Below are 27240 nucleotides of genomic sequence, written 5' to 3' on the forward strand. Positions count from 1 at the left end.
GAAGTTTCTTTAGGGTAATGGAGGTAAAAGTTAGCTTCCAGGAGGTTAAGGTATTTTAACTGGTTAAAATATGAGAAATTCAAGGTAGCCAAGCAAAACTAATCTCTGAAAAAAACTGAGAATGAAAAGAAAGAGATGAGATTATAGCTCAAGAGATAGAAGGGACAGATCAGGAAAGAGAATCATGTTTTCAGAAAAGGAAAGGAGTTCATGAAAAGGGTCAGGTTGAAAACATGAGAAAGCAAGGACAACTGATGGATCAAAGCCCCAGAGGATTTTGAAGGGACAATTACAAGGAAACAAGTAAAGAGGTTAGCCGTGGAAAGGAGCATTGTTCCTCTGAGACAGGGAAGGCAGAAGAAAAGGTGGTGGAGAGCCAGAGATGAGTAAAGATGATGAAGTTCATGGTCATTAATGAGAAACACTGTGTTGTTTCAGTTTGGAAACCCCACAGGTTAATAAGCATTTTTTGTGACACAGGATAGTGTTAGTAAATGAGCTGAACAAAAGTATGAGAGTTAACCTGTCCAACCTTTTCCTCTTACCCACATTTTGAAATAGAATATAGTACAGAAAGAATAATTAACAGACTTAAACTCTTAGAAAGAGGTCAGAGATAGGTGTAAAAATTTGTTGGTGACTTTAAGAGGACTGAGATAATCTTTGGAGAGGTCATCTTCAGAAAACGACCACACACAACAAGAATTTAACACGACAGCTGAGCTGACCCGACCCACTAACACACTCTCAGGCTACTTACCCAAATGCAGCTAGAAAGGCACAATCATCATGCAAAATATTTGCTACTCTTTCAAAAACTCTATAGTTTTCTGAATCCTTCTGCTCAAAATATCCAATGATATTTCTTTTGCTGCGCTGTAAAATAAAGTATGTAATTACTTTATAAACATATATAGTTCTTTAAGAATAATGTTATTGCATTTACCCAGCTGCTGTTCAATTATCTCCAAATGAAGTGTGACTATAAATGCATAATTGGCTTTTAACACCTAGTCCAAAACTATTAAAGATTACATTAGGTTGAAAACAGTCTTAACTATCATCTAATATAATAATTTCCTTCCAACATTTTATTTTAAAATTTCAAGAAATACATAACTGTTTAATCAGTGACAGTCCTTCCTAAATAAGATGACTGATTCTAAGATGCGTTAAAATAATACATCAATTCGTAATGTGTGACTATTGGTAGAGACTCCACCGTGGGTCTCTCACGCTTCTACATAAGGGTCTCCACTAAGCAAACTATGGAAACTTTGTTTGTGTATGCCTGACATTAACTTCTATTTCTTCATAATTCAGGCTACCCTTTACCCTCAATTAATTCAAATTAGTACAACTTTACTGTATTGCTATATACATTTTATCCAAAGGTTCAGTAAAATATTAGCATTTCCCTTGAGAATTAATTCAAGAAAAATTCAACTTGTTAAGTATGTGTGTGTGTATATATATATATGTATATATATATATATATAAATCCACTACGATGAACTATAAGAAAATGCCAGATTCTTTGATTGCATAAGAATTTGTTTACATTAATCAGGCAGACTTCATTTGATCCAGCAAAAGTTAATGACTTACGTCAAGAGTGGTGACTTCTGCTAAGTCGTGAAGTTCTTGAATGGGGTCACTTTTTTGTTGCCTGATGTAATCTGCAAGTGCTTTCACTGATCGCTGACCCCTGTATTCTCTCTTCATCATCATCCCGTTACGAAACAATTTGAGGGTTGGGTATTTGCTTATCCTATATCTCTGGGCTATATCAGCTAAAAGAATGAAAAAAAAAAGTAACGTCACCCTCAAACTTAGTCTGAGTGGGCCCATTAGCCCAACAGTCAAAAATCTTATAGTTATTTAGGAGAACATTTTGGTTCATATAATTCTTTTCCAGTATTAGAGAAAAAAATAGTTTATACTGGTTAAGAGGCCAGGCTCCAGACATATATTACCTGGTTTAAATCCCAAAGCTATTTACTGTATGTGTGAACTTGTAAGGTGCATCAGCTCTCCATGCCTTAGTTTCTCATCTGTAGGGATAATAATTTCTACTACATAGAGTTGTTTTAAGGACTAAATGAGACAATACAAATGCATGACAGAGTAAACTCTAAATAAATGTCAGTATTATTATACAGTCTAGAAAAAAATTGGATGTACAAAATTCCAATTTTGAAAACAGTCATTCGAATCACTTTATGTTGTGAGGATCTCTTACAGTATTTAATAAAAGGGAATTAAATGTAAATTAAAATCACTCTTAAAGGCTAAAATCTAATATTAGATTCTTTGCTAGTAGAAGAATTTATAATCCCACATATGCAAATTTTGTGTAAGCTAATACAATTAAGAGCAAAACTCAGCAGTATATACTAAAAAAAAAAAATCCCTTTATTATGACCTATGGGTATACTCTCAAACAAATCATTAAAATTAGGATTTATAGCCTCAAAATAAGAAACTTTAGTAAAAATGTATGCTGATCTCACTTTAAGGAATCACAATTATTAAGATACTGACTCAATCAGAATGGAAAAGCCTTTAAATTTTTCTGCTGTTATTTCCAAGAGGTAGCAAATAGGAGAAATCAATGGTTTCTAGACATTGGTAAAGCTCATATGTAATGCTAGTCACATGTATGAGAATGATAAAAGATACACTACATTTTTAGAGTGAAGGGGACCTGAGAGAGCACAAGTAGCTTAAAACAGATGACAAAAAGAATTTTTTAAACTGAGTTTTAAAATGAGGGCAGAATTCTAAAACGGTGGCAAAAAAAAAAAACACACATGAAAATTCTCTAGCCCTACCTCCATTCCTAGTAGTTACAAAACAAAAACAAAACAAACAGAACTGCAATAAACTCTGTTAACCATCTTAATTTTCTAGGAGATTAGATGGTAGAAACAACTGTACCAGAGGGTATATATATATATGTGTACTGACAGCTTCACAGGTATATACATAGGTCAAACTTAATTTGTACATTTTACAGTTAATTCTAGGTTAGCTATATACCTCAAAAAAGATTTTTAAAAATCTAAATGAATACTGACTATACAAAACAACAATAATTATGCCTTATGGAGTTTGACACAAATTAAAATACATAATAACAACAACATATAAACTGGGGGAGGGGATGTAAGCAGAAGGTTAATGATTCTAAGTATTCTAAGGTCTTCACACTGCCTAGGAAGAGCTAAAAATACTTACACTATTTCGATAAGTCAAGGTTGCATCTTTTCCTAAGATAAGAAATCAAAGAATACTAAAACGGTGTATTAGAAGTTAAGGATGGAATATGGGCTCTCAGAAGGGGGTTTGGAGAAAAGACTATGTAATTAAGATCACATAACACTTTGTTGAACTCCATGGAGGATTTATAAAGGGGAAATATACTTGACTATTAAAAGTCTTTAAACAGAAGACAGATATGAGCAAAGAGACAGAACCACTGGTCATACATGAGATCGAGGAGAATATTTTATTCACCAAATCACAGAAATCTGAAATAATATTAAGATACCTTAATATACAAGTATTTAAATAGACATTAATCTGTTTGGTTTAGGAGTTAATACTTTTTGAAGCAGAACACTAGTGGATATATCAGCCATAAGCCCTTTTTCAACCTGATAAATTAATGAGAAAACATGTCTTTGAGTTGTTGTAAAAATGGTGGTTCTATTACCTGATCAAGGAATTAATTAGATTAAACTGGTACCAGAAATTCAGGGGTAAGAGTGGTTGTTTAAGCAAGTAGAAGTCTTTTAAGATAAACAGAGGCACCTCTTATAAGGCAAAGGCCACAAAGGCTTAGGCTTAAACTACTTAGTAGAAAATCAACCCAAAGAAATAGTAAGAAGTACGGAACTTTACCTTCCTAACCAAAAAACTCATTCAGTCACCAGAACACTACACAATGAAACCTAGCATACTGTAAAATGAATTTTTGCAGTGATATATAAATGAAAAAGGTTTTAATAAAAATGTTGTTAAAATTAGGTTAAATAGTTCTATAATACTAGCCAATGCTACAATGCTGTGGTCTGGAATGTGGAAAATGTCTTTTTAGAAGTTCCTATTTCCCCCAAACATCCATCAGTAGGAGACTGGTTAAATGAAGTACGGTACACCCATACAATGAAGTACTAGGCTGTTATATAAAGGAATGAAAAAGATCTCTTTGTGCTGCTAAGGAGCAATCTCCAAGATACACTGTGTTAAGTGAAAAAAGCCAGGTGCAGAGCAGGTGAAAGAAATATGGAGAAGAAACTTGGAAAATAAGTAGGAATATATATATGTATATATACGTGTGTGTGTGTGTGTATATATATATATCTTTATGATGCTACCTCCTCCAAAAAACAACATCAATGGAAGAGAATGGAAGGAGAAGTCAGGAATGGAATTCATATCTCCCTGACTATACCTTGGTTTTACAGTTTTGACTTGGGACCAAGGAAATGTTTAATAGTAAAACAAAATTAGATTAAAACATTTTAATGCTGTAATTGTTATTTTGAACTAAACACGCACAAATTATAGATAAAGCACATGAGTAATCACGCTAATGCTATTAAGAATCAAGATTTCAGCACAAGGAAAAAGATACAAATATAAAATTGAGGGAATTCAGTAAAAACCCCGTAATATTTAGTTTGAATTGAAACTACTAGCAAAATTTCATGATCTGTTTTTCTCTTTCAAAAATACATATTTCTAAGCTCTTTCCACTGAGAGCTTCATTGGCTAATTCTACCAAATATTTAAGGAAGAAATAATTCCATTTCCACACAAACTTTTCTTGAAAATTGAAGAGAAGGAATTACTTCCCAACTCATTCTGTGAGGCCAGCATTACCCTTATACAAAAACCAGACAAAGACATTATAAAAAAATTACAGACCAATATACCCAATAAACAAAATTAGAGGACCTACACTAGTGGACTTCAACACTTACTGTAAACCTACAGGAATCTAGACAGTGTGATAACGGCATAAAGACAGACAATAGACAAATAGATCAATGGAAGAGAGTCCAGAAACAGACCCACATATATATGCAGAAGTGATTTTTGACAAAGGTGCAAAAGTAAAATCTAACTATATACTACTTATAAAATATACATCTAAACATAAGGATAACAAACTTTAAAATTAAATAAACTTTAAAATTAAAAGGATGGGAAAAAATATTCTATATAAAACTAATCAAACAAAATCTCATACAGCTATATTAGTAGTAAATATGTACATATTAAGGCAAAAAGCATTACTACAGATCAAGAAGGTCCCTTCATACTAATAAAAAGTTCAATTCCCCAGGCAGATGTAACAATTTTGAATTTCTATGTGTCAAATAAAAACCTAAAAATACATAAAGTAAAAAATGACAGAACTACAAGGAATATCTATAATCATGGTGGGAGATTATTATCACACCTCTTATAGCAACTGATATAACAAATAAAATCAATAAAATATAGAGAATTTGAATAACACAACTAAGAAACCAGAATTATTTGACAGATATATTATTCACTATCCCAAAGCTGCAACATACACATTTTTTGCAGGTATATATATCATATAAAAAACAAACATATGATGAATCACAAAAAAAGTCTCAACAACTTTCAAACAATTCAACTCATAATGAGAATAAAGTAACTTCTACATGCCATGGATCAAAGATGAAATTACAAAGGGAAACTGGAAAATATTTTGAACTGAATGATAATGAAAAATACGTATCAGAACTTGCAGCGTACAGCCAAAGCAATGCTTAGAATGAAATTTATAACATTAAAATGTATATGTTAGGGGGAAAAGGCTAAAAAACAAAAAAGTATTAATCTAAAAAAAAATCATAAAAGAAAAACAAAGAAGAAAGGAGTGAATGAAAAAGATAAAAGTGGAAATTAATGAAGTGGAAAATAAATACACAATACAAAAAACCAAAAAAGCTAAAATCTGGTTCTTTGCAAAGACTAATATAATAAAATCAATAAAGCCCTGGAGAGACTAACCCAGAAAAAAAAAAAAGAGAAAAAACACAATTTCAGGAATATAGCGGGAGTCTGCAACTCAGATAATAAGAGAATATTATCAATAACTTAATGATGGTATGGAGATTTCGATAAAATGCAAACATTCTCACAAAACCACAACTCACCAAACCAACACTAGAAATATAACTGGTCCTAAAATTAAGGAAACTGAACCCATAATCCAAAGCCTTCTCACAAAGAAAACTCCATTCCTAGAAAACTTTACCAGCAAATTCTACCAAACATTTAAGGAGTCAATAATGCTATTTATACAACCATTCATAGAAAACAAAAAGAGGGGACATTTCCCAAATATGAGGTCAACATAATCTTTCTGCCAAATCTGACAAGGAAATGATGAGAAAAGAAAAATACATGTTAATCTCAATCAAGAACATAAGATGCAAAACTTGAAAAGAAAGTATTAAAGTGAATTTAGCACTGTGTACAAAAGATAATACATCAAGCTGGATTTAGCCTAGCACTTCAGTTTAATGCTTGAAAATCAATCAATGTAATTCATGACATTAACAGAATGAAAGAGAAAGGTTCTACTACTTCTCAAAAGAAACAGAAAAACATTTGGTAAAATCAACATCTACTCACACTTAAAAATTTTGTCAAACTAGGAATAGAAGGGAACTTCCTTAATTTAATAAAAGGTATCTAAATACCAAACAACTTGACAGTAAAACACTAAAAGCTATCCTGCTGATATCAAGAAAGAAATAAAAATGCTTGCCATCACTTCTACATAACACTGTACTGAAGTTCTTAGTGTAGTAAGAAAAAGAAAGAAATACACACACACACACTGGTAAAGAATTAAAATGTCATTATTTGCAGACAATCTTACTGCGTTCACAGAAAACCCAAAAGAGGATCTACGAAAAGATTTCCACTTCCAAGCAGGATATAGTAGGTAGCAGAAATCGACTGCTTCTGCTGTGATGACTAGGAAAAAAATGACTTTTTTTTAAAGTCACACTAATTCCAGAAAGGAAAGGACCATTCCTAAGTAAGCAAAAGCTCACTCACTGGCATTTATTTTTCTGCTAGGTTTCCTATGCAATATTCCTTTTAGAAATTAAATCTGCAACTTGTGCAGATTTAGGGCCAAGGATTACACCTGCAAAGGCAGAGAGAAAGAGAAATCAGTGAAGCTATTTATAGTACCTGGGCTGGAATGGTGGACTGAAAGGGACCCCTGAAACACACAGGAAGTTTTCCCCAGAGGATATTTACTGAGTACAGGGGTGGCATAGGAAGCTGGGGACTGAGCTAAAAAGAGTAAAATCTCCCATGGCCTTGTAGTGCTTAGGAGATACTGTCTAATTGTATAAAGGCCTGCATCAGCATCAAACATACAACCAAGACGTTTGCCAGATTTTGAAGCTGCCTAGGCAAGGAAGCATCTAGATGTTGAAAACACCATTAATTTTTAAGACAAACAGGAAGAAAGATATTGGTGACATATATGAGACAAATTATTAATATTCAGAATATATAAAGAACAGTTACAAAAGGACCATCAAAAAGATAAATGGGCTAAGATTATCAATTTATGAAACAAACACAAATGGCCAATAAACATGTAAAAACACACTCAGTTGTAATTAAGAAGTAACAAATTAAAACTACCAGAGAACACATTTGGCCCATCCTATCGGCAAAATAACAATAACTTTTTAAGAATTTTTAAAATCAATATTATCAAGCCCTACACAGGGAAAATATATCCTACTAGGTCCAATTTAGGTGCACATTCAATGTTAATAAAGCTAAACTAGGGACTTCCCTGTTGGCGCAGTGGTTAAGAATCCACCTGCTAATGCAGGGGACACAGGTTCGATCCCTGTTCTGGGAAGATCCCACATGCTGCGAAGCAACTAAGCCCATGCGCCACAACTACTGAGCCTGCGCGTCACAAATACTGAGCCCATGCACCACAACTACTGAAGCCCACGTGCCGCAAATACTGAAGCCAGCGCACTCTAGGGCCTGTGTGTCACAACTACTGAGGCCGCATGCTGCAACTACTGAAGACCGCACATCTAGAGCCCGTGCTCCAGAACAAGAGAAGCCACCGCAATGAGAAGCCCGCGCACAGCAACAAAGAGTAGCCCCTTGCTCGCTGCAACTAGAGAAAGCCTGCGTGCAGCAACGAAGACCCAACGCATCCAAAAAAAAGGAAAAAGGCTAAACTAGACTAGCTGGTGCCTGATTTGCCAAGGAATTTAATCCCCAAAGGATTTGGCAGAAAAAATATGCAATAGACCCAGAAAGAAATGAACTAGTGTAAGACGAAACATCCATTTTCTATTTGTGGCCTAAGGATCAGTATGAAATTGGACAGCAAGAGGCACTGCTAGAGACAATATAATGCTTTCAACTTCCTTAACTTGGTGAATTAGTGGGCGTAATCGGAAAACAGTGTGCTAACAGCAAATACGCGTAAACTAGAAGTGAAATAAATAAGGTTACAGATGGACTCCAGAGAGCCTTAAGAGCTAAATTAATGGTATTTGAATTTTATCCTACATGTGATAAGAAGACACTGAGCAGCAAAGCTGGGCTTTAAAAATATTCACCTAACAGTGGTAGAGAACCAGGGAGACTGGTAAGGAAGTCACTATAATAGTCCTGGAGAAATAAGAGTCTGTTTACCAACTTAAAAGTACAACCTTTAGGTTGCCTTAAAATTCTAGTTATGGATAGAAAAAGATTTAACACTTAAAGACTATTAGAGGAATAGATACTTGCTTGCTTAATTCTCAAACAACATCATGACAGCAGGAATACTGCATAATGAAGTGGTTTTTAATTATTAAGAAGCAAAAACCTGGGACTTCCCAGGTGGCACAGTGGTTAAGAGTCTGCCTACCAATGCAGGGGACATGGGTTCAAGCCCTGGTCCAGGAAGATCCCACAAGCCGTGGAGCAACTGAGCCCATGTGCCACAACTACTGAGCCTGCGCTCTAGAGCCTGCGAGCCACAACTGCTGAAGCCCGCACACCTAGAGCCCATGCTCTGCAACGAGAAGCCACCGCAATGAGAAGCCCATGCGCCACAATGAAGAGTAGCCCCAGCTTGCCGCAACTAGAGAAAGCCCGCGCATAGCAACGAAGACTCAACACAGCCAAAAATACATAAAAATTGTTTTTTTAAAAAAGAAGCAAAAACCTTAAAATTGGGCTTTCCTGGTGGTGCAGTGGTTAAGAGTCTGCCTACCAATGCAGGGGACATGGGTTCATGCCCCGGTCCAGGAAGATCCCACATGCCGCGGAGCGGCTAGGCCCATGAGCCAAGACCGCTGAGCCTGCGCGTCCGGAGCCTGTGCTCCGCAACGGGAGAGGCCACAACAGTGAGAGGCCCGCGTACCGAAAAAAAAAAAACCTTAAAATTACATTGATCAATAATCTCAGACATAAAGGTGACTTTTTACAAGCTTTGGTCAAAAGTGATTTTAAGATAATTACAATGTGACATTTTGACAGTATAACAAAGGATGACTTAAGGGGTATAATAAATGGAGGGGTTTTTTTATTATTATTAACTAGATGGATCAAATGTTAAAATGGATGTCAAAGGAATTATAAATTTAAGAAGGTTAACATCTCGCTGACTGGAAAATTAGCACGTACTTTTGCTTCAGTGGTCACTTACTTTGCCTTGATGGGTTCTGCCTGCCAGCCTGCCTGCCTAATGCCCAGCAGGGTTCCAAATGGGAAAATGCCTCTCCTCTTGTCTCAGCAATGTCCCTCCCTGCTATGATTATCCATGTCAGATAGTAAAAGAGGCAGATGATTTCAACAGGAAGATCTTACTGTTCTGGTTCCAGGATAAAGACCACTGCCGCCTATGTACTTTTTCTATTCCCAAACTATGCCCTTCCACAATGTGGTAAAAAAAAACAAAACAAAAACACAACAGCAAAATAAAACCCTAAACAGAAAAATTACAAACAAAGCCTATAAGCTTACTCAGGATTCAGACTAAACCTGCTCATCCAAGTTCTATTTTATGCACATGAGCTCTTCACTGTATATTTTCTCGTTTTTTTTTTTACTGAAATATAGTTGACATATAACATTGTATATAAATTTAAGGTGTACAACATGTTGATTTGCTACATTTCTATATTGCAATATTACAATGTGATCCTCATTGTAGTGTTAGCTAGCACTCCTATCACTTTACATAATTATGCTTTTTTTTGTGGTGAGAATAATTAAGATCCAGTCTCTTAGTAAGTTTGATATTAATACAATATTGTTGTCTATAATTATTTTCCTATTCTTAATGTCTCATTTGTGTATAGCTCTTATAAAAACTTCTCAATTTCTAATGTGGAAGGTTCAAGTTGCATTGGAAGGCAGACAAGTGTGAGTAACTCTGGTATTTGGGAGCAAGTGCTGCCTAATTCAAGGACAATTACAAAGTACATTCCTAAAAATGTTAGTGGGAGTCAATGTTCTGCACTGGCCAGCAAATAATGTAAGAACGTCTCTTGCTCAGTGCTATACAGCCTATAGCCACTGGAGGGCAGCACAGAACCTGGTCCCACCAGGGGCAGATGGATGGGACTTTCTACATCTAAGGCAGCATGACCACCAAGAGAGAGTGATGAATTCTACTCTCAAACTCTCCAAAAGAGGCTGCATAAGATTAGATAAAGTGATATCATGATCCATAGTTGAAGCAAAGGCAAGTTTTAATTGTGTGTGTGTGTGTGTGTGTGTAGAAATTTTGGAAAACAAAGACAATTACAAAAAAAGGAAACAATCATTTGTAATCCAACTACCACTGGGGAAAACTGCTATTAACATTTTGGTTATATCTTGCTGACTTTGAATAAAAGCTGCTTAACTAGCAGTTGACATGTTTCAATTGAGAAAAAATGAACTCTAAGGTTAGTCAAACAGTAAAGTCTCAGCATCAATACTTGCAGAATGGGTATGAGCAGCTTGGAAGAAAATCCTAGAAAAAGTACAGTAACATTCTTTAATCAAGAGTGTTACCAACACTCTTAATGGCACAGAAGTCAATAAATATTGTGTGGAAAACCACAGAAATCAATGACTCAGAAATGGTAAGTGATTGCACAAGAGTCAGATTCTGAAAGTGAAACTGTTTCAGGATTACTTGAATAAATTACTTCCCTTTCTAGGTACACAAATGAATGATATGACAAAAAATCTGTATCTAAGTAATTCTAAAGTAGTTCTTATGATAGACATTAAAATCCTAAGTGATAAGAAAACATTGTGCTAGGGCTTCCCTGGTGGCACAGTGGTTGAGAATTTGCCTGCTAATGTAGGGGACATGGGTTCGAGCCCTGGTCTGGGAGGATCCCACATGCCGTGGAGCAACTAGGCCTGTGAGCCACAACTACTGAGCCTGCGCGTCTGGAGCCTGTGCTCCGCAACAAGAGGGGCCGCCATAGTGAGAGGCCCACGCACTGCGATGAAGAGTGGCTCCCGCTTGCCACAACTAGAGAAAGCCCTCGCACAGAAACGAAGACGAAACACAGCAAAAATTAATAAACTCCTACCCCCAACATCTTCTTTAAAAAAAAGAAAGAAAACATAGTTCAATCTTTCTGTTTTTTTTTTCAGTTACAGATAAAAGTGTGCCTTATAATCAGTGACAAGTAAACTTGACAAAATACTGCAAAAAATATTTACCGTATGTTGAGAGATAATGATATAACCTATTTAAAGTATTTAACAAAGCACCTATAAAACTAATAGTTCATAAATGCTGGCTACTATTTATCCATCCATCTATTCAATAACTATAAATAAACACAGATAATGTGCTAGACACCCCAATCCAGTGCTAGGAACAATTTCTAATTGTTTGCACAGACTAGAATCTTAAATGAAATTCTTAAAACTCTTCATGTATAATACATGTAACAAAAAGATATACCAGTTTGGATTCCCTAAGATCAGTATAAAAGAAATCCTCTAATAAGTCCATAATAAATATGTCTTCACCAGAGATGTAGAGATTCCTTTCTCCCAGCTGGGAGAAACTAAAAGGGCAATTGTCAGATCTGTGACAAATATGAAACATACTACCCGTCCTCTGCAGGATAAGTGGGGACACAGCAGCAAATGCTCTCTGGGCTGTAGGAGGGAGCTGCTCCTCTATGTGTAACTTGAGTCTGTCTCTTTAACTGCCCTGAGTTCCTTTTACTTTTTCTCTTCCTCTACTTCTCTTCTACTTTGTCTGTTCCCTACCTTAAATACAACAGATGGAGAACTTAGGGGCTTAGGAGGTGAACTAAATTTTACCACTAGATGAGGGTTTTTCAAGCTACAAGATTTACACTGGGATTTCAAAAAAATATAGCTAAGCTTAAATAGTTGGAAGCTTCCTGATGTCATTCCAGCAACAGTCCAAGTTTAAAATTCTCTTACAGTTTCCAACCTTTTGGGGGGAAGGCGGTAGAGTGGGGAAGGGAAATCAAAGCTGCTGCAAGCAGCTCATACACAGAAACAAAAGGGCTGACTGAGTGAAATGAGCCTGTTATATCCATTCTTGCCTTCTCTCCTTCTCCAGTTCCAAGTTCTCAGCCTATTTACCTGAACCTTTCATCAAATAAAGTCCTAGGAAGGGCATATAACGAAGTGAGATAAAGGTAGGGCAGAAAGCACTCCATGGGATGCTGCTACGTGGAAGAGACAGAGATAGAAAGAAATGCGGGCAGCAAACCTAGAATTATGTACTGAGATAACTTTTCCTGATCAACTAGTAAACTGGCATAGAGGACAACTCCAAAAGGAGGCCCAGCAGGTTCTAAGGGATGAGTACATGCATTGCCTCCCACAGGGGCTGCTTTGAAAATACTCGGCATGTTTTATGAAAATTAGTGCCATTACATTTTTATATTGTTATGTAATTATGTTGTTTGTTTCTTCACTTTATGGTCTCACCTCATCCTCAATTCTTAAGCAGTACTGATAAAGAAAAAAACTATAACACCACACTGGCAGCAATTCCCAAACGCACGACAATATACCACATTTGTGGCTAAGATAGACTCACAACTAAATTCAGACATGTGTTACACCTCATTTCGAGCTTGCAAAATGTTAAGAAGCAATACATAGTCATTAAAGATTTTAAAACCTCAATGCAAGCAAAGGATGGCTCATTCATTTTGCCACATTAATTTCTTCCAGGAACCTTGTTGGGTTTTATCAAGTCTTTCAGCATTTATTGATAGGATAAGCTGGTTTTCCCCATTTTAGATACTGATGGGATTTATTCTATTTCCTAACATTAAGCCATCTTTGTGTTACTGGCATTCTACTTGGTAATGGGAGAATATTCACAAAAGGTACATCTACCTTCCATAGCACCCAGTGGTAACGCAGACGTGCTGCTGTTCAGGAGATGGCAACTTATGAGAGAAGGCAGTTCATGACCAACAAAATGCCTTCAACTGCCATCCCTGCACACAGGAGGTTTTCACTAAGAAATCGAGACAGCCACAGAGAGAACAAGGGCTCAGTTTCCAAAAGCCATCAAGTGGCTCTAAGTATTCCTCAAAATGCCAGTAAAAGTCATCCAAGGAAATTCTCTTTAAATTCAATAATCATGTTGAAGGTTACTTATCATAGTGAAAGCAACAGAAATTACAATTAACAGTATCACAGTACGCCTGTATAGTGCAGATTTCAAGCTTCTTTCACACATATTCTCTCAAAAACTCTAAAGCAACAGGGCGCTCCTCCCTCTTTTCCAAACCAGACAAATTACAGGTTCAGTGACTTTTTATAACAGCTTTCTATTTTGAAAATTTTCAAACTTAAAAGAAGATGAAAAAGTAATATAATGAGCACCTGCATGCCCTCACCTGGATTTAACATTTTACCACATTTGGTTACCATATCCCTCTTTCTCACCACACACACACACACATACACACGCACACACACTTTTTATGGTGAGTCCTAAATCAAGTTTAGCAATTTTTTTGTTTTTTTAGATAACTTGCCCAACAGTATATGACTTAGTAAGTAGTAGGCCTCTGGTACCAGAACAAAGGATTCTACCTTAGTAGAGGGCTGGGCCACACAGTATAGAAACAATAATACCACATATAAGTAACTACATTTTTCATATGCTGACCCAGTAGGGATAATTTAAACAGACTATTACATTATTCATAACAAACATTTTGTCTTTTTTTTTTTGGCCATGCAGCGCAGCATGCTGCATCTCAGTTCCCTGAACAGGGATCGAACCAGCACCCCCTGCAGTGGAAGCACAGAGTCTTAACCACTGGACTACCAGGGAAGCCCCCTTGAGTCATTTTTATGCAGGAACTGGGTGAGTTCTCGGTTTCTATGAGAAACCTCAATTTAAATTACTTTACTTTGACCTTCAAAATAGTATAGTTACCTGATAAAAGCTGTATACTGCTGGTGACAAGTCTGGCTCCCCCCATTTACTATGTAACCTTGGTAAATCACTCAGCCTCTCTAAGTCTTTCAGTGTCTTCATCTATAAGATGATAATATACTCCAGCTCTCTGAAAGTCCAATGTTCATTACCACCTCAGAAACTTCACACCTACTCCTCCATTTGTCTGAAACACTCTTCTTCCCTTTTTTCCCTTAAAAACTCCTACTCTTGGGCTTCCCTGGCGACGCAGTGGTTGAGAGTCCACCTGCCGATGCAGGGGACACGGGTTCGTGCCCCAGTCCGGGAAGGTCCCACATGCCGCGGAGCGGCTGGGCCCGTGAGCCATGGCCGCTGAGCCTGCACTTCCGGAGCCTGTGCTCTGCAACGGGAGAGGCCACAACAGTGAGAGGCCCGCATACCGCAAAAAAAAAAAAACTCCTACTCTTCCTTCAGGTCTTGTATCATTGCCTCAAGAGAGGACCTTCCTATGCCCCTAGACTAAGTCAGACTTATTATCTCATAGCACCCAAAACCTTCCCTTCAAAACAGTTATCCCAATAAGCAATTGTGTATTTATTGCTCTTGCCTTTCTGGGTGTGTTTGGCTCACTGCTATATCTCTAGAACCTCCCACACTGCATTCTAAAGGGCAGGCATATTAAAAAAAAATGTTGTGGAATAAATGCATAACCGTATCTCAGTGGTGAAGATAACTGAAATAATACATTCAAAAAGCATGCCTAACTCCAAGTAAGCACTACATCAACAATAGTTTTTCCCAGCAATTTGACTAGAAACTTTTTACAGGACCTTTTCCAAGAAATAACACTATTACTATGAATGGAAGTTCTGGGTGACACACTGAGCTGGAAACAAGAGAGACAGACTTAAGTATCAGAAGGCAGGACAGAGTGGGTTGCCACAATGCCAGACAAGTGATTAATAAGAACACATATGTGAGCAGGATGATATCTTGATTCTGAGGTCACCTTCTGGTTCTGCTAGGAAGCTTCATAGAGAACTTCTGCCTGACAGAAACTAATCCTGAAGCAGCAAGTAGGTACACTTGGCTGGAAAGAATACTGTAAGGAAATAAAGACCGTAAGTAGTAAAACTTTTTATTTGCAAACAGTGTAATTGCTAAGTAGAAAATCCTATGGGATCTACATAAAACTTATTAGAACTAATAAGTACCAGTGTACAAGATCATTATACAAAAATCAATTGTATTTCTATATACTAGCAACAAACAACAGAAATAAAAATTTTAGTTTTAACAAATGTACCATGGTAATGTAAAATGTCAACATTAGGGTAAACTGAGTAAGGAGTATAAGGGAACTCACCGTATTATCTTTGCAAACTTCTCTGTATCTCTACATTTGTTCCAAAAATAAAAAGTTTATTTTAAAAATATCATTTACAACAGCATCAAAAAATAGTGATAAATATGACAAAGATGTGAAAGACATGTAGACTAAAACATTGCTGAAAACTGCAAAACATTGCTAAGAGAAACTGAAAAGACCTAAATAAATGGGGAGATATACAATGTTCATGAATTAGAAGATTCAATAGTGTCAAAATGACAGTTCTCCACAAAGTGGTCTAAGGATTCAAAGTAATCCCAATTAAAATCCCAGCAGTCTTCCCCCGCAACACCCCCTTTGGCTAAAAATTAACAAGCTGATTCTAAAAGTCATACAGAAATCCAAAGCAACTACAGTAACCAAACCACTTTGAAAAAAATTGCAAAGTTGGAAGATTTACACTCATGACTTCAAGACTTATTTATAAAGTTACAGTAATCTAGAAAGTGTGGTATTGGTGTAAACATAGACAAACAAATAAATCATAGACAAATATATCCAGTACAGAGACTAGAAATAGATCCATATATATATAGTCAGTTGATTTTAACAAAGATGCAAAGTTAGTTATTGAAGAAAGGATAGTCTTTTCAATAAATTATGTCAGAACAACTTGATAACTACTTGCAAAAAATGCATTCCAATCCATACATTGTGCCACATGTAAAAATTAACTCCAAATGCATAATAGACCTAAATGTAAAACTTCACACTATAAAATGTATGAAAGAAAACATAGCAGAAAATCTTTGTGATCTTGGGTGAGGCAAAGATTTCTGAGATACAGAATTTAAAAATATAATCCATTTTGTAAAAGGACAAATTGTACTCCATCAAAATTAAGAGTATATGCCCTTCAGAAGATACTCTCAAACAAAACTGGAGATCTCACACTTCCTGATTTCAAAACTTATTACAAAGCTACAGTAATAAAAGCAGTGTGGTACTGGCATAAAGATAGACATATTGACCAATGGAACACAACAGAGAGCCCAGAAATATGGTCAAATGAATTTTGACAAGGGTGTCAAGTCATTCAATAGGGAAAGGACAGTCCATCAACAAATGGTGTTAGAAAAGCTGAATGTCCACAAGCAAAAGAACGAAACTGGATCCTTACCTTGCACCATATACAAAAATTAATTTGAAATGGGTAAAGACCTAAACATACCACCTAAATGATTAATACTCTAAAAAGAAAATAGGGGAGAAAAGATTCATGACATTGGAGTCGCAATAATTTCGTGGATATGACACCAAAAGTAAAGGCAACAAATGTAAAACCAGATTAACTGGACGTCAAAATTTAAAACTTCTGTGCAAAGGACATAATCAACAGAGTGAAAAGGCACCCTATGGAATGGAAGAAAATATTTATAAATCCTATTATCTGATAAAGGGTTAATGTCTAGAATATACAAAGAACACCTACAACTCAACAACAAAAAATAAACGGATTAAAAAATGAGCAAAGGACTCAAACAGATTTTTCACCAAAGAAGGTAAACAAATGGCCAAGAAGCACATGAAAAGATGCTCAACATTACTAATCACTAGGGAAATGCAAATCAAAACCAGGATGAAATATCACTTCACACCGTTTAGGATGGCTGTTATCTCAAAAACAGAAAATAAGTGTTGGCAAGGATGTGGAGAAATTAGAACCCTTGTGCACTGCTGGCAGGAATATAAAAGTTGGTACAGCTGCTTTGGAAAGCAGTATTGTGATTCCTCAAAAATTAAAAAATAGAACTATCATATGATCCAGCAATTCCACTTCTGGGTATACATCTGAAGGAAATGAAAACAGTATGTTGAAGAGACATCTGCACCCCTATGTTCACAGCAGCATTATTTACAATAGCTAGGACATGGAAACAACCTAAGTGTCCATCGATGGATAAATGGATAAAGAAGTTGTAGGATGGCCATACAACAGAATATCATTCAGCCATCACATGGAAGGAAATTCTGACACACGCGACAACATGGAAGTACCTCCAGGACATTATGCTAAGTGAAATAAGCCTGCCACAAAAAGACAAATGCTGTATGATTCCACTTTTACCAGGTATCTAGAATAGTCAAACTCATAGAAAAATAAAGAGGAATGGTGGTTACCAGGAACTACGAGGAGGGGGAAACAGGGAGTTGCTTAATGAGTATAGCATTTAAGTGTCACAAGATGAAGTTCTGGGGACTGGTTGTACAGCAGTGTGAATATATTTAATGTTACTGAACTATACAATTAAAAATGGTAAAGATGGTAAATTTTATGCTCTGTGTATTTTAGCACAATTAAAGACACTCTTAAGAGAGTAAAATGGGAGAAAAAGATCTGCAAATTACACATGTAAAAGAGAACTTGTAAAAAGAGTTCTCAAAACCCAGTAAGAATTTATTATAAGAAATTATTACACCTGTTAATAATTTAACAGATCTGATAAATTTAAAAGATTGACCATACCAAATGTTGCCAAGAATATGGAACAACTTGAACACTCATACACTGCTAGTAGATGTGTAAAATAATACAAGTACTTTGGAAAACAGTTTGGCAGTTTCTTAAAAAGTTAAATATACACCTACCATAAGACCCATATATTTCACACCTAGGTATTTGCCCAGGAAAAATGAAAGCATGTGTACAAAGAGTTGTATCTGAATGTTCATAGCAGCTTTATTTATAATAGCCCGAAAATGGAAACAACCCAAATGTCTGTCAACAGGTGAATAGTTAAACAAATTATAGTATATAGCCATACAATGGAATGCCACTCAATAATAAAAATGAATAATACATGTAACCATCTCAAAATAACTATGCTGAGTCAACAACACACACACACACACACACACACACACAAAGAACACATGATGTATGATTTCACTTATATAAAATCCTAGAAAATACAAACTAGTCTATAGTAACAGAAAGCAGTTCCATGGCCCCCTGAGGATTGACAGGGGAAGAGAGGGACCACAAAGGAGCACAAGCAAAATCTGGGGGATGACAGATATGTTGACATCTTGACTGTGATCATGGTTTCACAACTGCATACATGTGTCAAAACATTAAATTGTATAATTTAAGCTTGTACAGTTTATTATATGTCAATTATACTTCAATAAATCTTTTCTTTTTTTTTAAAAGCAAATCCTACCAAAGAACAATGTGCCTAACAGGCATTTCTCTCCAGACCACAGGACTCTTAAGGTCCTTCCAGTTCAAAACCTCTATAATTCACCTGGCACATGAGGGGTTACCCAAAGTACAGTCTGTCATACAATCTCAAAGAAAGAGTGGAAAACATGAACAAATCATCAGTAAGGATTTCATAATGTCACTTTAAAAAGTGAAGAATTACACAGAAGGGAAAAAATATTTAGGGAAAATACACAATGTCTCAGATATAACTTTCATTAGTAAAAAACTAATTTTGTAGATATCTCTGGTGGATCAAAAAAACATCTTAACTATGGCTATTTACTCCCATAAAAAGAGAACTTAATTACTATCAATGATGTCAGATTTATCTCGTATGTTAATATGTCTAGAAGTAGAATAAATGATATGTATTGTTCAACAATAGTTAATTTTTCTTTCTAATAACTAATAACTGTAAGCTTGAGAGCATAATTTCAGATCTTATACTCCAAATTCAGTGAAAGTAGGCACTGTTGTCTGTACTTTAATGTCTAATTAAATACATAAAGAATAGAAAAATCTGAAATGAGAGTCCACACCAAAAACATCATGTTCTCTGTCAGTGAAAGGTGGGAGGAAAGATGCAGAAAGCAGTGTGGAAATGCAGGCCATGCTTGCACTGACAACCTTTTATTGCTCCCTTCATCGTATCTAGTTATGAACCATGGCAGATAGAAATGTGGGGTATGGCTTAGAAGATTTTGAAATGCTCTGCTGTTAGCCGTTTCTGGGATTTTTTTACCAGAAAATCCCCAAAACGTTTGTCAAATTGAACAGAAAAGAAGCAAATAGGTCTAGGAAGGCATTTGGTCAGGAGTTCTGGATTCTAAGCCTGCCATGACTAGACAGTAGGCTGTATGACATTGGTTAAGCCACTTTATTTCCATTTCCTCATCAGCAAAGTGAAAAGTTAGTGTACACACACACACACACACACACACACACACACACACAGAGAAATTCTAGTTGTCAGGTGAAATGTAAAGGATAGGAAATTTGCACAATGGGAGTTTTCCATAATTCAGGACAACTTATCAATAACTCAATGCAACAAGCTTTCATTTTTTTATTATTTTTTTTAATTGGAGTAAAATTGCTTTACAATGTTGTGTTGGTTTCTGCTGTACAGTGAAGTGAATCAGCTATATGTATACCTATATCCCCTCCCTCTCGGACCTCCCTCCCACTGCCTTCCATCCCACCCATCTAGGTCGTCACAGAGCACCAAGCTGAACTCCCTGTGTTATACAGCGGGTTCCCAGTAGCTATCTATTTTACACATGGTAGTGTATTTATATAAAACCTAATCTCCCAATTTGTTCCACCCTCCCCTTCCCACCCTGTGTCCACATGTCAATTTTCTACATCTACATCTCTATTCCTGCCCTACAAATACGTTCATCTGTACCATTTTCCTAGATTCCACATATATGCGTTAATATATGATATTTGTTTTTCTTCACTCTGTATGACAGACTCTAGGTCCATCCACATCTCTATAAATGACCCAATTTTGTTCCTTTTTATGGCTGAGTAATATTCCATTGTATATATGTTACCATATCTTCTTTATCCATTCATCTATCGTTTGACATTTAGGTTGTTTCCATGTCCTGGCTATTGTAAATAGTGCTGCAATGAACACTGGGGTACATGTGTCCTTTTGAATTCTGGTTTTCTCAGGGTATATGCCCAGTAGTGGGATTACTGGGTCAAATGGTAGTTCTATTTTTAGTTTCTTAAGGAACTTCCATACTGTTCTCCACAGTGGCTGTAGCAATTTACATTCCCACCAACAGTGCAAAAGGGTTCCCTTTTCTCCACACCCTCTCCAGCATTTATTGTTTGTAGATTTTTTGATGATGGCCATTCTGACTGGTGTGAGGTAATACCTCATTGTAGTTTTGATTTGCATTTCTCTAATAATTAGTGATGCTGAACGTCTTTTCATGTGCCTCTTGGCCATCTGTATGTCACTCACACACACACACGCACACACACACACAGAAATTCTACTTGTCAGGTGATACATAAAGGATAGGAAATTTGCACAATGGGAGTGTTCTGTAATTCAGGGCAACTTACCAATAACTCATTGCAACAAACTTTTAATCAGTAACTACAGCAAATTACACCTCAAAGACAGTCTAAGACAATCTTAATATAATCTTTTAAACAACAGAAACCACCCCAAAGTCTGAGATTGTTTTATCTGAAATTACTACAAATAGTATTTTTGCATGATTCTAAAACTAACAGAAATCCTTTTCTTTCCTAAAACTATATTTCAATTTTATTTATTGATTTTGGTATTTGCTTTGGTAGAAAACCAAAATGATTTATTAACTCTATGCTTGCACTACTATATTTTAATGAAAAAAAACTTTTTTAATCCCTCACACAGGCAGAATGGAAAGTAGTGTTTTAAGTACAAAAAGATTAAATATTAACATTTTAACCAAGGTCACTAGAACATTTTGGCTTGTTCTCTACTTAAAACAGAGCATTAAAAAAAAAAAAAGTGTGTGTGTGTGTAGGAGAGGTGGGGACAGGACAGTTTCTTCCAGACTTCCTATAAGGTACTTACAGTGCTGATCACAATCAACTCTGGCAAACACTACTTGATTTTCATTTGGATATTCTTCCTTAATGACATTGGAAGCTTCCTCAAAAATTGGGTGCAACATCTGGCTGAAACGACACCTATGCACAGAGGAGGATACCAATTAAAACCGAAGATCAGAAGCAATAAAATTTTATTGATATTTCTGTTGTTATCCATTCATATTTAGCATATAACAATAAACAGAATTAACAATCACACTGTTAATTCAGGAATCCTGATGTCATTCATTGGAGAGGAAAACAATTTTGAATTCAAAGACTATTCCATTTCAAAGACTGGACAAATAATTTAAAGATTCTGGTTTTTTTCACTGGAAGAAATTGACCAATATTATGGAGCACAAAGCTAAGGACCTCTCACAGCGGCAATGAAACAAGTCTGAAATAAGCCCTCTAAGATGTATCTACTTTGACTTGCAACTACTAAGACTCAGGCATTTATGAAGGAAATTCGTTTTCTCCAAATAACATATTTTTAGACTACAAAATCTTTAAAATGGTAAGTTTATTGCAAATATTAGACTGGTTCCCCTGACAAGTTCAGTCAAATCTCATAGGCAAGTTAGCATACTAAATAAATAAGTTTTATAAAAATGATATATGGGGGCTTCCCTGGTGGCGCAGTAGTTGAGAGTCTGCCTGCCGATGCAGGGAATGTGGGTTTGTGCCCTGGTCCGGGAGGATCCCACATGCCGCAGAGCGGCTGGGCCCGTGAGCCATGGCCACTGAGCCTGCGCGTCCGGAGCCTGTGCTCCGCAACGGGAGAGGCCACAACAGTGAGAGACCCGTGTACCGCAAAAAAAAAAAAAAAGATATATGGTATAGAGTGAATTTCCCCCTCAAAATTTACCTCTGGTTAAAATGGGCTTTTGTATCTATAAACTCTTAAATATACTAAGTTCAGGAGCAAAATTTTTTAATCCCCAAATGAGACTTTCCTGTCCATGTTTCCTTTGTCTGTAGTTTTTGTTTTGCTTTTACTTTTAAAGGGGGGCACAAACCCCACAATATTCCAGAAACTTGACACCTCTAATTCTGACTGCCCCTTAATCAGGCCAACCACTTCACAGATATATTCTATGGGTCATTAAAGGGACCTGATAAGAAAGAGAAGAATAAGAATCAGCACACAAGCAGCTGGGCTAGAATGGTCATTCTCATATGAAAAAGGTATGCAGTATTTGTTAACAACAACAACAACAAAACTATAATTGCTACTATTGCTTCCTGAGCCCTTTGCCATCAAGAAATTTACTTAAATGAAGCCAGTGAGCTCTTTAATCCACATGTGATTAGGTCATACATATTAACTATAATTCAACAAAAATATTATTAAAGCCTGTGAAAGGAAAACAAACTTTATACTTCTTCCCTATTTCTTTCTGTATGTAACTCTTCTAGCCCACTCACCTGACTTCCTAAGGAGATGTCCTAGAATATACCAAGGAGACACAATCTGTATCTTCAATCTCTCGCTTTCAAGTGGCTCTTTCCTCTTTTAGCATTCTTAAATCTCTCCCATCTGGGATAGGTGGGTGGGGTCTGTGGATATCAGGGACCGTGTCTTATTTGACTACATATTCTAATAAGCATTTCAGTAGATGTCTGTTAAATGAATAAACTGATAGACTGGAGGAACTGGAGAGGCTAGGACCACAGGTTTGTGGGTTCTTACAGTTTGCTGAAGATAGCGTTCTAGAGGGCCAGGGAGGCAAGGGGTAAGGACTGATTAATGGTTTCTTGAAGAATTAGGATATGGCCTAGTAAAGAATCAGTGGACAGGCTCCTGGCTTATGGGCAAGGTAAAGACAGATATTAACGGCTCCTTTCTGGATTGTCCAGTTTGCTGCCCAGCAAGCACTTAAGCACAGATTCATGTTTAAAATAGGATCGGTTTTAATACCAAAACGTGAAAGGGGAAGATGAAATAAAAATTCAATTGCAATATTACTGTACCTGCATACATATGGAAAGTTACATTTATAAAAGTAACACAACCAAAGCAAATAGATCTATTAACAGGGCCTTAAGGGTCATCAGAATCCAATCTCCAGTCTAGTACTTGAATCGACCCTTTACAAATCAACCAAATGGGTAAAAGTCTCTGCAGGGACAATTTAGGGGCACCTGCTAATAGTATAACCTAGTGCGGAAAAAAATAAGCTTTGGAGTCAGACATACCTGAGTTTAAATCCCAGTTCCACCACTTACTAGCCGTCTGACCTTTCTGAGCCTCAATTTCCTCAACCTAAAATGGAAATTATAATACCTACCTGCAGGGTAGTTCTGAGCATTAAAAGCAATATATGTAAAGAGTCTGGCACATAACAGCATTATTAAGTTCCTACTATGGTTTATTGTCCTCTCAGATATATTTTTAGGCAGATCTATTAGAGAATTCTTCCTTAAACTGTACCACATCCATAACTTCCAGAGGGAACTCAGAATCCAGCCTTTGAGGCGACAGTGTAGGTCTATGTCCTATTGCCAGTTACCCAAGTTTTTTCAGTTGAATAAAAGAGTATTAATTTATGAACAATTCCAGGTATTCTTTGGTAATATGTTTCTCAAATAACTGCAGTTATTCCACATTTCCAATTCACTTTTTGCAACAAGGCTGGTGGCATGTTCTATTTCGTTTTCTTATAACACACAAAATCCCTCCATCAAAATAACTGCATTCTAGTTTTAACTCTGCCATAATCTAGTCAGGTGATTGTGGGGAAATACTTTACTCCTCTGGATCTCAGTTTTTTCTTTAAAGTGGACTGAATTAAATAATCTTCTACCAAATGTTGTGGCTAATGTTACATCTGGATAATCTTAATTTACCTCAGAAAATGCTTCCTTTTGTTGTACATTTTATAAATGGTATTTTCTCTGTATATCTTCAACATTTTACTGAAATTCTTCAAGTACAGATACTATACATCATTCATCCAGTAAATATTTATTGTTAATAAATATAATAAATAAATAATATAATAATATAAATAAATAATATAATAAATAAAATAAGTATTTATTATGTTAATACTTATCTGCCAAGTATTATGCAAAGTGCTTGGGGATTCATGTTGAAAAAAGATAGATATGGTAATTTTTCACAAAGCTACTAATATAGTAAGGAAGTACCAACTAAACCACAGCATACAAGTGTTATGACTGGGTAAGTATGTGGTGTTATGAGAAGATATAAAAAGGGTTCCTAACCTGACTTAAGAGTAGGGGTAGGGGTACTGATGTAGGAAGGTGACCTGGAGAAAGTGGCATCTAATCCAAGACTTGAAAGATGATTCAGACTTAAGGAAGTAAACAAGTGGGTAAGAGAAGAGAGATCCATTCAGACAGAGAAAATACCATGACTAAAGGTCCAAAGATGAAAGAATACAGAATATTACATAAACTGAAAGGCATTCAGTATAACAGAACAGAATGTGGGAGTGGAGAGAGGCAAGAGATATAGCTACAAAGGAAGGAAGGGACCAGGTCATCAGGGGCCTCCTAGGCAAAGGTAATAGAAAACATTTAAGGGTTTTAAGATGAGGTGTAAACTAATCCAATTTGCACTTTAGGAAACATACTCCAGCTTACTTTGTAGTGAACAGAATGGAGACACATAGGACTAGAAGCACAGGAAATAAACTAGGAGACTGTCACAGGAATCTAGGTAAATTGCAGGACTGTGGCCTGAAGTAGGGTAGTGGCATCTACTAGGTAGTAAGCCAAAAAGGATCATAAAAGATACAGATTGTCTAGGAATAAGGATCATGTGAGAGTTTCAAACTTCTCTCCAGCTGAAGCTCCCTTCTTCCGATCCCCATGCCACATTCTTTAACATCTGCTACATATTATGCCCTTGTAGATGCTGGGAATACTAAGTAAGACATCTCTGCTCTCAAACTCTGTTTGCTAGAGTACAAAGATGAAAGACAAGACAAAACAAACAAACAAAAAAAATGGTTCTAATGAACCTAGGGGTAAGGACAGGAATAAAGACCCAGACGTACAGAATGGACTTGAGGACACGGGGATGAGGAGGGGTAAGCTGTGACAAAGTGAGAGAGTAGCATGGACATATATACACTACCAAATGTAAAATAGATAGCTAGTGGGAAGCAGCCGCATAGCACAGGGAGATCAGCTCCATCAGCTCAGTGCTGTGTGACCACCTAGAGGGGTGGGATAGGGAGGGTGGGAGGGAGAAGCAAGAGGGAGGAGATATGGGGATATATGTATATGTATAGCTGATTCACTTTGTTATAAAGCAGAAACTAACACAACATTGTAAAGCAATTATACTCCAATAAAGATGTTAAAAAACAAACAATGTAGCAAGAAAAGAATGTGGTACATAGGGAACTATATGAACACATAAGACAGAATCCAATTCAGACAGGGAAAGGAGTATACGCTTCCTAGAAGTAGTAAGTAGTAGTAGATGGTATATGTTATAAAATGTCAACATTATTTTTCCTTCTAAACTTGCCACACCCACATCCTCACCTCCAAACACTGCCTTACTCCTCAGTCAGGAAAAATAGAGAATTGCAATACGTAAGTGTGTGTGTGTGTGTGTGTGTGTGTGTGTGTGTGTGTGTGTGTGTGTGTGTATGTGAGAGAGAGAGAGAGAGAAAGAGAAAGAGAAAGAGAAAGAGAGAGAGAGAGAGAGACAAAGAGGGAGAGACAGAGAGATCTGAGTTTTTATGTTACCTGCTTTTATTTTTAAATGTGGGATAATGGAATCAGGTATATTTTCTCTCAAAACAAATGCTCACCAAATTGAGCTGCTTCATCTTTGAATGAACCTTAATTGATTTTTATATATGGAATATTGTCTCACAAAAAAAAGAGGCTTCCCCACTTACTCCTTTCTAGCAAAGAAAAATCACCTCTAGAAAGTTTAAAAAAAACTTAATGATGCACTCCCCCCCCGCCAAAAAAATAAGATATTACTTACCAATCAGCATAAAAATTTACTAAAGCAACATCAGCATTGTCTGAAATTGAAAAACAAAACCAAATAACCTAAGTTACTCATGCCTACATAATTATGACATAATTAAAGATATGGTTTTCATCATGGTCTTTTTCCATTCTTAAAGGCTCACTAAAAATACACAGTAACTTATCTCTCACTCAGAAACCCATACAGAGAGTCATGGACAGCTTATATAATTTGTGGGAGTCCCTGTTCCTTTTCTCTATATCGTCCTCCATCTTAATACCTCCACTGAATGAATATAAAATAAACAGAGAATCAAACCCAGATCATGCAAGTAAGCTTCTAAATAGCTTACTCTCATAAAAAGTGACGTGGAGTGATTAGGATTTTAATAATCCATTTTTTGACCTTCCATATTCATGAATAACCGAGCTTTGCAAATAAAATCCTATTTCAGAGAACAGACTTGTATAACTAATCTATTTCTAAAACTCAGATGCCACCTAGTTGCAACAAGTAATCTACAAATAACAGTGTTGCATAAGATGTACCTTTTCTGGTTCCTACCCATTTAACAGTTATTCTCTGTT

The 27240-nt window shown here is 36.3% G+C and overlaps 1 protein-coding gene across 1 annotated transcript in view; it reads right to left on the reverse strand.

Moving 5' to 3' along the window:
- Window positions 1-27240, reverse strand: part of ERP44 (endoplasmic reticulum protein 44) — an 88397-nt gene that overhangs the window by 27414 nt on the left and 33743 nt on the right. Inside the window, exons 3-6 of the mRNA XM_065879107.1 lie at window positions 26666-26705; window positions 21668-21783; window positions 1609-1793; window positions 761-876 (exon numbers count right to left, since the gene is read on the reverse strand). Coding sequence (XP_065735179.1) covers window positions 761-876; window positions 1609-1793; window positions 21668-21783; window positions 26666-26705 — 457 coding nt within the window. The remainder of the gene's footprint in view (window positions 1-760; window positions 877-1608; window positions 1794-21667; window positions 21784-26665; window positions 26706-27240) is intronic.

This window comes from Phocoena phocoena, chromosome 6 (genome assembly GCF_963924675.1).
Source record: "Phocoena phocoena chromosome 6, mPhoPho1.1, whole genome shotgun sequence".
Lineage (NCBI taxonomy): Eukaryota > Metazoa > Chordata > Mammalia > Artiodactyla > Phocoenidae > Phocoena > Phocoena phocoena.